This window comes from Rhinopithecus bieti, unplaced genomic scaffold, assembly GCF_001698545.2.
Source record: "Rhinopithecus bieti isolate Rb0 unplaced genomic scaffold, ASM169854v2 scaffold_13014, whole genome shotgun sequence".
NCBI lineage: Eukaryota > Metazoa > Chordata > Mammalia > Primates > Cercopithecidae > Rhinopithecus > Rhinopithecus bieti.
In genome coordinates this window covers 695,167-708,372 of record NW_016807364.1, presented here as the reverse complement: position 1 = coordinate 708,372, position 13,206 = coordinate 695,167, and the positions used below count along the sequence as shown (strand labels likewise).

At 42.9% G+C, this 13,206-nt stretch overlaps 2 protein-coding genes and 1 pseudogene across 3 annotated transcripts in view; 2 read left to right on the top strand and 1 right to left on the bottom strand.

The window, feature by feature from the left end:
• The window catches only part of TAX1BP1 (Tax1 binding protein 1), an 89,214-nt gene extending 84,894 nt beyond the window's left edge, over window positions 1-4,320 (bottom strand). Inside the window, exon 1 of the mRNA XM_017881470.1 lies at window positions 4,151-4,320. The gene's annotated coding sequence lies outside the window, so the exon portion shown is untranslated. The remainder of the gene's footprint in view (window positions 1-4,150) is intronic.
• LOC108535454 (60S ribosomal protein L9) lies at window positions 8-711 on the top strand. Its single transcript, XM_017881468.1, has one exon. The coding sequence runs from the start codon at window positions 35-37 to the stop codon at window positions 611-613; it is 579 nt and encodes a 192-aa protein (XP_017736957.1). The 5' UTR covers window positions 8-34; the 3' UTR covers window positions 614-711.
• An 88-nt stretch (window positions 4,321-4,408) lies between the features above and the next one.
• Window positions 4,409-13,002, top strand: LOC108535455 (phosphatidylethanolamine-binding protein 1-like; annotated as a pseudogene). Its single transcript, XR_001887235.1, has 2 exons — window positions 4,409-4,841; window positions 10,762-13,002. The product of XR_001887235.1 is annotated as a phosphatidylethanolamine-binding protein 1-like (transcript).
• The last annotated feature ends 204 nt before the right edge of the window (window positions 13,003-13,206 follow it).

Genomic DNA, 13,206 nt, shown 5'->3' with positions numbered 1-13,206 from the left:
AACAGATTTTTTCTTTGCTGCGTCTACTGCAAGAATGAAGACCATTCTCAGCAATCAGACTGTCGACATTCCAGAAAATGTCGACATTACTCTGAAGGGACGCACAGTTATCGTGAAGGGCCCCAGAGGAACCCTGCGGAGGGACTTCAATCACATCAATGTAGAACTCAGTCTTCTTGGAAAGAAAAAAAAGAGGCTTCGGGTTGACAAATGGTGGGGTAACAGAAAGGAACTGGCTACCGTTCGGACTATTTGTAGTCATGTACAGAACATGATCAAGGGTGTTACGCTGGGCTTCCGTTACAAGATGAGGTCTGTGTATGCTCACTTCCCCATCAACGTCGTTATCCAGGAGAATGGGTCTCTTGTTGAAATCCGAAATTTCTTGGGTGAAAAATACATCCGCAGGGTTCGGATGAGACCAGGTGTTGCTTGTTCAGTATCTCAAGCCCAGAAAGATGAATTAATCCTTGAAGGAAATGACATTGAACTTGTTTCAAATTCAGCGGCTTTGATTCAGCAAGCCACAACAGTTAAAAACAAGGATATCAGGAAATTTTTGGATGGTATCTATGTCTCTGAAAAAGGAACTGTTCAGCAGGCTGATGAATAAGATCTAAGAGTTATCCAGCTACAGAAAGAAGATGCCAGATGACTCCTAAGACCTACTTGTGATATTTAAATGATGCAATAAAAGACCTGTTGATTTGGGGAAGAAAAAAAAAAATGTTGGAATTCACTGAGAATGTCAAGGTCGCATGGGAGTGGAGAAATAATATGCAAAGTCACTGCATCACCTTGTGGTAATGCCTGGGAAGTGTAGCTTCACTAACATCCTGAGAAAAAGTACAAACCTAGTCTCAGTTGGACAGAAGTACACTCCCTACACAAAAAGGAAAGTAGAAGCAAGCAGCTTTACCATGTCAAATTCTGATTCCCCTTCTCTAAAGTGCATCTCCACAAATAGGAGTATAGTAAGTTGGCAAGCCAAGGATAAGTACAAAACATCCAGTCAACAATCAAGGGACCAGACACATTTGGCTGGGAAACAAAGTCAGAAATGCTTACACATGCTGACTACAGTGCCCTCTTTCAGGTTTCCTCCTACAGTCCCTCAAACTCCAATGCCTCTAGAATTTCTTTGTGTGTTATGCTATAAACTGTATATTATAGAGTCTTTGGTCTAAATTCCAATTTTATTATTTTGCAAATGCATTAATGTCTATAAAAAAGATAAATAATACATAGTGGGCACTCAGTTATGTATACAGCTAAAATAAACATGGGGTGGGGGGGGAAGCATTTCAACGTTATCTTTACTTACTCCTCTTGGAACTTTTTCAACCCCAAAACAGATTTGACTTTTGTGGTAGTCTTTTTCCAGTGGTTCCCAATACTTGTTTTACTTTAGCCCAAAAATAGAAGCCTGAGTGAACTTACTAAAAAATAGACCATAGTAAGAACTTCTGTACATTAAACATATGAAGCCAAATTAAGCTTTTAATTTAGATAAATATTAAATACAATTTGCCAGTCCTAACAATTCGAATTCAAAAATAATTTTGTTATGTGTGATAATATAATTATGGCAATTCTGTGTTTTTCTAAAGTCCTTATCAGTTAAAGATGCTAAACTAACTGTAAGTGAAATGTCTTGATGTCTAAGATTTGCTTTAAAAACTCCAGGGGAAAAAAATAAATGTTAGAAGGGGTAATAAAATAAGATTAGTAAAGTGTCAGTTCATTTTACTGTTCATTCTCCTTTGTGCATGTTTGAAAATTTCCGTAATAGGAAAACCAAAGCAAATAAAGAAATGAAACAGATTAGTAACACTCCACATATGACCTACTGCAGCAGAAACACTGCATTTTATAATATGAACACTTTTTATCTTTAGAAGTGTTATAATTCAGGTAATGGTTGACAGTTACCGAAAGTTTTTCACATCCTCAGCTAAAAAACCTTTAGAATTATCTCCAAACTTCAGTCCGATAGGACACGCAAACATATGAAAGCAAAAAATGTCCAGCATTCAAACAGTTTCCAATTACTCACACTGTGGCTCAAAGAAAGAAAAACTTAACAACTATAAACAGACCTCTGCTTTCAAAAAAACGTAATCAGCAATTTTTCTAGGAGGCAAAAGCAAAGGCCCCAGTCTATTAACTTGCACCCTTGCAGACATCCCTATTTCCAGAATCCTTCACACCTGAGTGCCAAGACATTCCGCTCAGGTGCACCCGCACCACTTTTACTTACTTTTTAGATTTTATAAGTTGGTTTCTAAAATGCTATGATCTTGGCCCATATATATCAGGGGAGAGGACATTTTCATCTTCTTCTGAAGGTTTATTTGGGACAAAATAAGCTTTAAAAAGACAGAAATGCATAAAGCCCAGATTTTACATATCCATTCCAAAAGAATACAATAAAGTCCCCAAAAGAAGTATACAAGGAGCATCGTTAGGATCTTTCATAATTATTTCAACAACATTAAAAAGGTTGAAACTTTGAATTCCAAAATTTTACTTTTGTTATGGAAAAGATATTTACTGGTTAATTCTACAAACATGGCTACAGTGAGAACTACAAACAGCGGTCTACAATTTAAGAACGTGATGGGCCAGGCGCAGTGGCTCACGCCTGTAATCCCAGCACTTTGGGAGGCCAAGGCGGGCAGATCAAGAGCTCAGGAGTTCGACCCTAGCCTAACCAACATGGAGAAACCCCGTCTCTACTAAAAATACAAAAATTAGCTGGGCGTGGTGGCGCGCGCCTGTAATCCCAGCTACTCAAGAGGCTGAGGCAGGAGAATCGCTTGAACCTGGGAGGCGGAGGTTGCAGTGAGCCGAGATGGCGCCACTGCACTTCAGCTTGGGAGACAGAGGAAGACTCCGTCTCAAGAAAAAAAAAAAAAAAGAACGTGATGGCTATAAAACAAAAACTACAATAAGATGTTCTTTGAAGTTGAACAGCTTGAAAAATAAATAAATAAAACCTTATTAGAAGTCGGCATCATCAAACAATACTTCGTTTACCCTTGAAAAGAACAGAACGAAGGAGAAAGAAAGGCTGTCCTCAGCTCCTGCTCTAAACCCGAAAAGCACTGAGGACAATCGACCCACTTTTAGTTTCTTTTCAAATGATCTCTTTAAATCCTTTTGGAATTAAGCACCAGACTCGTAACTAGTAATTGTGCACAGCTCGTAGAAATTTTAACATCAGCAGAATGCAGACAGTTGAAAAATTAAGATTTTCCCACCTAAAGCCTAACATAATAGCAATTCATAACCACTGTGTGAAACCGGAAATCTAACACTGTACGTCTAAAGTCATATGCCAGTGTTGTCCAGCAAAACTTTTACCAATAAGGTGTGTACACACACCCACACAAACGCATGCTAAGCTCTATTTTTTACTAATAAGGTGTACACACGCACGCTAAACTCTAGCCACAGATTCCCTAAGCGAGGAATGCAGGTCGGTCGGGACTAGTCCATACCTCACGAACCTACGGGGTGTTGGGGCAGGGTGGGGAAAGGATTCCAGGTGAAGCAGGAGATCAGCCAAAACAGCCAACTCCGCCCGCGGCCCTCAAAAGTAGGCGGCGCAGGGAGTCTCCGCCCCCTTCGCCACCCGCGACTCAAACCAAAACAGCTGGGTTTCTCTCCGCAGAGGCAAACCCCAGCGTCCTTCTCGGACGCGACCTACGTGTTTTCTCAGCTTACTGCGCCGGTAACACCCACATGGCCCTCAAAACAGTCATCCCAGAGTTGAGCCTTGGACACCAGAAGCTTTTCCTTCGGTGGTCGCCAGCGTCACTCGTCCCCAGCCAAGGGCACCCGTCCCACACGCCTCCCCCAAATCGCGAAGGCCTGTCCCGCGGGCCTCCCTCCGCGTGGGGCGGCCACCCGTTGCTATTCCAAAACTCTACGGCTGATCCGAGTCGCCCACACCCCCGTCACAATCGCAGTCCGGAAGGGAAGGTTTGTCCTCGGGAAGGAAAGCCTCGTCACTACTGAGACCTCTCCCGAGACCGGCCAGGCCCCTACAGTACAGGGGCAGAGGGGTGTAGCACGACCCCTAAAAGAGATGCAGCTGGGGTCCGCCCCGCACAAGGCGCTGGGGTGGACCGGGGAGGCGCCTTACCCAGAGGAAAGACTCCCGGGCCAAGGGAGAAAGTTACACAGGCTTCCGATCCTGATCCGCCATCAGCCGCCGAACGTCTTCCGCCACTACCGCCTACCCCCAAAGACCGGCTACACCTACCCTCACAGCCGACAGTAGGCCTTGCGTCACTTCCGCCCACGGGGCGGTCTCTTCCGTCTCCTGGAGTGTTCGCCCCGCAGCTCCGCGACGACACGCCCCCAGCCCGCTCCGCCTCGGGACGCGAAGCTGGGCCCAGGCGTGCCTCTTCTCGCAGGCGGGCTGGTTCTCGCCTTCCTTCGACCTTGCCATTTTCGCTCAGCAACTTAATCGCAGAAAAACAATGCGTCTGGATTTACATTCTGATTTTATATTATTATTTAGACATACGAAATGGGGAAACACACCAGAGATTTAAGTAACTCAACCGTACCGTGTCCCTTCCTGCGTCTCATTCCGCCTAAACTAACCCACCGATTTTATAGATAAGAAAATAGCCAGAGAAGCAAGGGAGTTACGACACGGCTAGGGCTGCAAACCCCTGAACTCCAAGACTGTCTCTCAACTCCTGGCCCAGTCCTGTGCTTTTTTGACTACGAAGTTTTGTTCACTGAAAGCTCCTAGGAGCCTTTCAGTTCTAATGCCATCTGATTCTATTTGCTCTCGGAGAGGCCTCTTTTCTATCCGCATTTCTGTGAGTTACCGGCTTTTGTTATCCATATCATTTTCCGTGTGTGAATTTTGTCCCGCGTTCTGTTATTTCTAAAATCACTTTTGCCTTTTGTATATATTGCCTTCCTATATTAGACATTCAGTTTGAATCGTAACTTCACAGAAGCCAGTGTGTCCCATTCGAATTCGTCATATTCATCTGTTGCCATAAAACCCTGATAAAACTTGCAATAGCACCTGAAAGGATATGTAAATTAGATCGCATTAAATGTTGAAGCACATTCTAAATACAGAACATTCAAAATTATATTTCATATACTTTCATCTTTACTTCCAGTTATTTCAGAAGACATTAGCTTTGATAATACAGGTTCTCAGTATTTACAGACTGATTTCTTTCCTATGTATTGACATTTTTTAACTTGGTATTGTGCTGGGTACTATACTTAATCATAGAGTTTCAGAAGAACCTTAACAGGTCATTTAGTCCCAGTCTCCTTATTTTATGGATGAAGAAAACGGTGTGAATAATTAACATAAGTTATCACTCGCGTTACTGGTAGCAGCCTTCTGGTAGTAGAAATAACTGTGTCCCTTAAGAAATGTAAACATAGCAGTGAACTTTATAAGCACAATTTGTCAGAGATGTCACTCCTTGTATGTTTAAATCATATTCCTATTCACATGTAATAAATGTTTAATTACCACTAATTTTCAGTTAATGAAATCAGAAAAACAGTATGCCTAGTAAAAACCACAATTTAAAGTCTTTTGGGGGGGGCGGGGGGAACGGAGTTTCACTCTTGTTGCTCAGGCTGGAGTGCCGTGGCGCAATCTCGGCTCACTGCAACCTCCGCTCCCGGGTTCAAGCGATTCTCGTGCCTCAGCCTCCCAAGTAGCTGGGATTACAGGCGCCAGTCACCACGCCTGGCTAATTTTGTATTTTAGTAGAGACGGGGTTTTGCCATGTTGATGGACATAATTCAACAGCGTTTTTTTACTTATGTTTTTCTTTATTACTTTTTTTTTTTTTTTGGGGGGTGGGGACGGAGTAACCGCTCTGTCACCAGCGGAGTGGCAGTGGCCAGATCTCAGCCACTGCCAGACTCACCGCCTCCGGATTCAACCATGCATTCTCCAGCTGCCTCAGCCTCCAGGTAGCTGGGACTATAGGCGCCGCCACCATATCGCCCGGACTACTTTTTCTTGTTAGTTTTTTTTTTTTTTTAGTAGAGACGGGGTTTCAGCACGTAGTTAAGCCAGGATTGGGATCGATCTCCTGACCTCGTTGGAATCCGCCTCTCGCCTCGCCAAAGTGCTAGAATTACAGGCTTGAAGCCACACCGCACCCGGCCTACTTTGTTATTCTTAATAATTTCTTGAATTTTTAGACCTTATTTTCCCCAGGAAGGTATTTGTTCTGGAATTTTAACTTGCTTCACTCATTTTAATAATGATCCTTTAATTTTTACACCACATTTTCCCCACCAAGATAAATAGATACCCTCTTAGTATTTAATTGAATTTCTGGGTTTAGTGGGGGCGGGGGTTGGGTTTTTTGTTTGTTTTTTGAGATAGAGGCTCACTCTGTCACCCAGGGTGTAGTGCAGTGGCATGATCTCGGCTCACTGCAACCTCCACCTCCCAGGTTCGAGCAATTCTCCTGCCTCAGCCTCCCCAGTGGCTAGGATTACAGGCGCACACCACCACGCTGGGCTAATTTTTATATCTTTAGTAGAGACAGGGTTTCTCCATGTTGGCCAGGCTGGTCTCGAACTCCTGACCTCAGGTGATCCGCCTGCCTCAGCCTCCAAAAGTGCTGGGATTACAAGCATGAGTGACTGCACCCAGCTTTAATTGAATTTCTTAAAGTTAGCCTATTATGTGTATGGCAGTGGACTACGGCTAGAAGAGATATGGATTCACTTCCTTTAAGTGAAATCTTTCTGCCAGAGGGATTTCAGAATTCAGAATTTTTCAGACTTTAGAGAGGTGTGTTTTATGTGACATTCCTCACTCTCTGGGGCAGCACCCACAGTCAACTTTTTTTTCCAGAACAATTATGAATATCACACTAAGATAAATGAGGTATATAGTCTCACTTCAGGTCAAGTTTTTCAGGTCAGGTTCTGCCACTTTGCCCTTGGGTTCAGGTCAAGTTTTAATGACAAATGAGTCAGGTCAAACAGGTTTTGCCACCAAATGTTAAGAAAACATTTGATTTTCAGAGCTTTTTTTTTGAGATGGGGTCTCTGCCCTCTGCCCTGTCACCCAGGCTGGAGAGCAATGGCAAGATCTTGTCTCACTGCAACCTCTGCCTCCCAGGTTCAAGCTATTCTCCTTCTGGGATTACAGGCGTGAGCTACCGCACTGGCCAATTTTCAGAGCTTTTCAGATTTCAAAATGGTGAATAAGGGATTGCAGACCTATTGAGAGAATTATTGGAAAGTAAATCAGTGAGTAACCCATGATTTTTCTGGAGCAACTACAGTTTCAAGTAGTTTGTAGGCAGTTGTCCTGTGTTTTGATTGGGAAAATATGCTGACTATATTTAAAAAACAGTGTTCTTTCATTAGAGGAACTTATGATAGCAAAAGGAAGAAAAGAAATGAGCCCATGAAAATGTAGGTAACTAAAGTGTAAATAAATGAATAAGAAGACAGATATTCAGAGATGAGAGAAAGTACAGGCTGGTGTTAGCAGTACACTTTTTATGGGAGAGGCAGGCCTGGACTGTTAAAGTGAGGTATGATTTTGATGAGGAGATATAGGGGGAGGACTTTCCAGTCAGAATTTAAGAGCTTGGGCAAAGGAATCAGGAAGAAAATTGTTAACCAAAGCTAATAATTTCCTCCAAAGTTCATGCATTCACCATTGTGTCATGTTGCTTCTTACTAAGAACGTTTTGTTCATTTACTATGTGCTCGGGGAAAAACAAGGAATCAAGCGTGGTTTCTTCCCTGAAACTGCTTAAAATCAGGTCAAGATATTACAGGATGGTATAGATAACTCAAATTTGCAGGAAATGGACTCTGAGAAATAAAGTAGAAAGATATACAGAATAATTTTGAAATTAGCTAGACTTTGTAAAAGAGATTGGTTTCTAAACTTCAAAAGACTGATAAGATTTGAAAAGATGAAGAAAAGGCTTACATAGTGAGAATAATATAATTTAAAAGGCACAGATGGGACAATTAGATAGCAAAACAAGGATTGAAAATTTTTGAAAAAGTTCAGATAGACATATTTTATTAGAAACATTACAGGTTTTAAAAGCCAGGCAAATGAGTTGTTCTCCTTTCTTAGAACAATGGTTTACATTATTTGCTATAAATTATTCTTAATTTAAAAAAAAAACCTTTGGTAAACCTTTTTTTGTTTGAAAGAGAGCTATTTTTTTTTTTTTTTTTTTTTTAAGACAGAGTCCTCACTCTGCCACACCAGGCGAAAGTGCAGTGGCGGCAATCTTGGCTCAACTTGCAACCTCTTGCCTCCGGTTTCAAGCGATTTCTCCCGCGCTCAGCCTCCCAAGTAGCTGGGAACTACAGGTTGCGCGCCACCATGCCCAGTATAATTTTTTTGTATTTTAGTCGAGACAGGGTTTCACCATGTTAGCCAGGATGGTCTCAATCTAAAAGAGAGGCTTTAAAATGAGATTTGAATAATGGTAGGCTTTGGATAGGCAAAGAAAGAGAGGATTCCAAACCCTCTAAAATAGGGTTATTTTCTCTTTACCTATCTATTAGATTTTATTGATGTACTCATTGCTCCTTGTTTCCCAACCATTACCTACCTAGATGCTTGTAAAACACCTTTGCTCCTTTGAGGTATACACTGTTGTGTTACGCTCCGTCTTCTCTCCCTGTGGCTGTCATCTTCTGATCTCCAAGTCACTGTTCCTCATTCAGTGAAGACTGTCACCTAGTGCACAGTCTCCTCCATTCTAAGCCATTCATTGTCTACTTGGATGAGATTAAAATGAAAAGGCCAACATCCCAGCATTTTAATTTCCTGAATCCCCCATCTCAAATACTCCACTCCACTCCAGATACCTATTTCTGTGGTCACACCTTGGCCCTTGTCATCATCTTGAAAAGCAAGCCTCCTACTCTTTGACCACAACCTCCTATTCTTCTAACTTGCTCATTCAGATATGCCCAGCAGAACTATTTTTCAAACTCATCAGCATCTCAGTCCATTTCTTCTTTTAATACTTCCCTCAGTATCCAACTTAGAGTCCATAGGCTATAATTTCATTAACATGACTTCCAACACCGTAAACTCCCTTGACTTCCTATCTTGCACATTAAAGAAAATTTCCTATAACAAATGCATTACAGACTTTGTGGTCATCACACGCTTTACACTAAAGTTTACGTCTGGAAATACTAAGCAGAAACTTTGAAGTTAAAATAGAGTGTTTTGGGAAGTTTCTTGCACTATCAAAAAGAGAAACTGTAATTTATGATACTAAGAAACAGAGCCTGCAGAGGTTTATATTTCAGAAAGACCTTTGCCCCATTGGCTCCTAACAGTGTTCTTTGTTCCTTGTGCAACTAAAAGGTCACTAGAATGTAAATATTCTCTAACCTGTCTTCCTCATCTTACTGAGAAGAGTAATAGCCAGCAAAGTACTTTGAATTTTTAAGGTACTTATGTCAACAAGATTCTTCCTTCCCAGTGTTTCTTATTAAATACCTGTATTTTGTGAGTCACTGTGTATCAATGATAATTAAAGTTAATAAAAATTATTTTAAGGAAATGTTATTAAGATAATCTTCAAATGTTTAATTTTAACCAAGGCTAAATCAAAGTTTTAGGCTCAAATATGTTTTTATTTCACAGATCTCAACACCTCCCACCTTCTCAGGAACTCTACATGATCTCATTTTTATATTCAAGACCCCATCTCCACGAGATCTTTTCCGTTGTCTTTTTAAACATGCTGAAGTCTCTTCAATTGTTAAAACTTTTCCAGCTCCCTATTTCCTTCCAGCTCCTATTGTCTTTTGTCTTTACAAGCAACTTTCTTGCTTCTAGAAAGGATTGTCTATATTGTACTCCCTCATGTTCCATCTATTTCCAGCAAGTTCCACAAGGCATATTTCCAGCAAGATGCAGAGGGCAGATTTCTAGCATGTTTCAGATGGTAGATTTCTGGCAAGTTCCAGAAGGTGAATTTCCAGAAGTTTCACCATCTCAGCAACACAAGGACTTCTCTGTGAGACTTCTCTGTGGGACTTTATTCAGGGACCCACAGCTGTGCCCTCTTCAGGGCCTAGATGTCAGCCCTGAGAGGTGATCTTGCTTGGACAGTCTATCTCAGTCCTAGGGGTAGTGGCTCTCCTTATATCAGCCATTCTTATATTTTTTAGAGTTCCTTTTACTCCCGTTAGCCTTGTGACTCCAATCTCCTGTTATAGTTAATAATTCTTTATATTAGACTTTCCTTGTTCATATCACCTATGTGGTTTTTCTCTGCTATTTGGACCCAGACTGACAAACCACTCTACTGCTTCATTTAGCTTCATAGGTAGACCCTGTCTTGTTTATTTTTCTTTCTTCCCCTGAAGTAATTGCTCAGAGTTCATTTGGTTCCAACCAAGTAGGGTTGCTGCCAAAATGTAGGTGTTTGTTGTACTGCAATTTTCTACTGCTACTTGATGTTAATTATGATGCATAGGGGCTAGAATTTCTTCAGTAAGGTATAGTTTAGGTTGCAGAATTCAATGAATGATGATTTATTGCCATTTAGCATTGGGTTTAATAGATGAAAGAAATGCCTTTATTCTCACAAGAGACCATGGCTAGGCTGATCCTGCCATGAGGACAAAAGGAAACATGAAATTATTACTAAGTACTTAGGCTGAGCATCTTTAGAAAGTAATTTGTAGGGGCCGGGCGCGGTGGCTCAAGCCTGTATACTTTTTCCTCTTTTTCAGGTACCCTTCACAGGTTTAACAGACCCACCCTTCGGGCATCAAGCAGTCTTATCCAGGAGGGAAAAAAAAACTGATGCTCAGTAATAATCTCTGTGCCTACGAGGAACTTAATGCAAGTCTTAGGATCTCAAAAAAGGACCTACGAGCATAAAGTAATGAGTCTCTCAAGCAAGGTTTCCATGCATGGGGGGAGGATCTCTTTAAGTAAGGAACCTTCCTTGTGCTTCTTTAAGCACAGTTGCTATCATTCTGGAAGAAGCTCCTTTTAACCCATATCTTCTTCCAATTAGCATCCTATTTTTTTTCTTTCCTTCCCAGCTGAACTTCTTAAGGATCAATCTATATGATGTGATAATATATTTGAGATATTAACCTGTTTTTCTTGGTATTTTCCCCTTGTATAGCTTGCCACTTTCCCAACCTTCACCCATAGATGTGTTGCCTTGAAGAAAGGAGGTAGAAAGAAAATCTTTCTGGCTTTTGTTTCCAGACTCTCGAACCCCACAAATGGGGAGAGGATTCAGGCTGCAGAGAAATGGCTTGAGGAGAAGCCAAGGGCAGGGGTATATAGGTGGAGGGAGAACAGCCAGCATTTTCCTCCCCCTCAACTCTAGAAACAGATTTCTCTGGGCCAGAGAGGATGGGAGGGTACCTCTAGGTGGACAAAACCACACAGCTCGTTTAACCTTCCTAGATCTCCAAGACATCCCCTACCCTATCTTAGTACAGAGGAATATTTCAAAATCCTGACAAAACTAGAATGGAGCGGGGCGGTGCGCGGGGCTGGGCGGTGGCTGGGGCGCGTGCTCTCGCGCGGGCCAGTGTGCTGAGGCCTCCGTGTCGCCGCTGCCGCCCGCGCCTAGCCTGCCGCGGCACTCCCGGCTGCACACTCTGCTTGGCCTCGCCATGCCGGTGGACCTCAGCAAGTGGTCCGGGCCCTAGAGCCTGCAAGAAGTGGACGAGCAGACGCAGCACCCGCTGCATGTCACCTACGCCGAGGCAGCGGTGGACAAGCTGGGCTAAGTGCTGACGCCCACCCAGGTTAATAGACCCACCAGCATTTCATGGGATGGTATTGATTCAGGGAAGCTCTACACCTTGGTCCTGACAGACCCGGATGCTCCCAGCAGACAGGATCCCAAATACAGATAATGGCATCATTTCCTGGTGGTCAACATTAAGGGCAGTGACATCAGCAGTGGCACAGTCCTCTCCGATTATGTGGGCTCAGGGCCTCCCAAGGGCACAGGCCTCCACCACTATGGCTGGCTGGTTTACGAGCAGGCCAGGCATCTAAAGTGTGACGAGCCCATCCTCAGCAACCGATCTGGAGACCAACGTGACAAATTCAAGGTGGCGTCCTTCCATAAAAAGTACCACCTCGGGACCCCGGTGGCCGGCACGTGTTACCAGGCCGAGTGGGATGACTATGTGCCCAAACTGTAGGAGCAGCTGTCTGGAAAGTAGGGGTTTAGCTTGGGGACCTGAACTGTCCTGGAGGCCCCAAGCCCTGTTTCCCAGTTCAGTGTTACATGTATAATAGATTTCTCCTCTTCCTGCCCCGCTTGGCACAGACGACACCTGACCAGTCAGATGGTGGTTGAGGGTGACTTTTCCTACTGCCTGACCTTTATAATTTTACTCACTCACTCTGATTTATGTTTTGATCAAATCTGAACTTCATTGTGGAGGATATTTTGGTAGTGTGATGGGGTCATCAAATTGTTAATCTGAAAATAGCAACCTGGAATGTAAAAAAGAAAAAATTGGGTGGGAAGAAGACCAGGTCTACAGTGATAGAGCAAAACATCAAAGAATCTTTAAGGGAGGTTTAAAAAGAAAAAAAAAAGATTGGTTGCCTCTGCCTTTGTGAACCTGAGTCCAGAATGGTACACAATGTGTTTTTATGGTGATGTCGCTCACCTAGACAAGCAGAGGCTGGCATTGAAGCGGACCCCCAACACGGTGCATCTCAGGTGCCTCAACAGGCATCAGCATGTTGCTGTGACCCCTTTAAAGAGCAGTCCTGGAAGAGGCAGAAGGGAGAGTGGCTTTGCTGCTGTTGGGACGTGGCCATCGAGACCGGCAGCAGTGCTCGCTGACAGCTTAGGAGGAATCCTTACATCTTTGTCTGTTAAATTGATCGTTCTTCATGGGGGTCAGAAAAGCTGGTCTGGAGTTGCTGAATGTTGCATTAATTGTGCTGTTTGCTTACAGTTGAATAAAAATGGAAACCTGAATAAAAAAAAAAACTAGAATGGAGACTCAAAACAGAAATTGAATTGGTGGAATATATTAAAACATACTTCTTTACAAGCTTGAGTTGTGGGCTAAAATTCATACTGCTACATGTTCATTAATCTTGCATTCCTCACCCCATAAAATGTGCTCAGGCTGGGCATGATGGCTCATGCCTGTAATCCCAGCACTTCGGGAGGCCGAGGC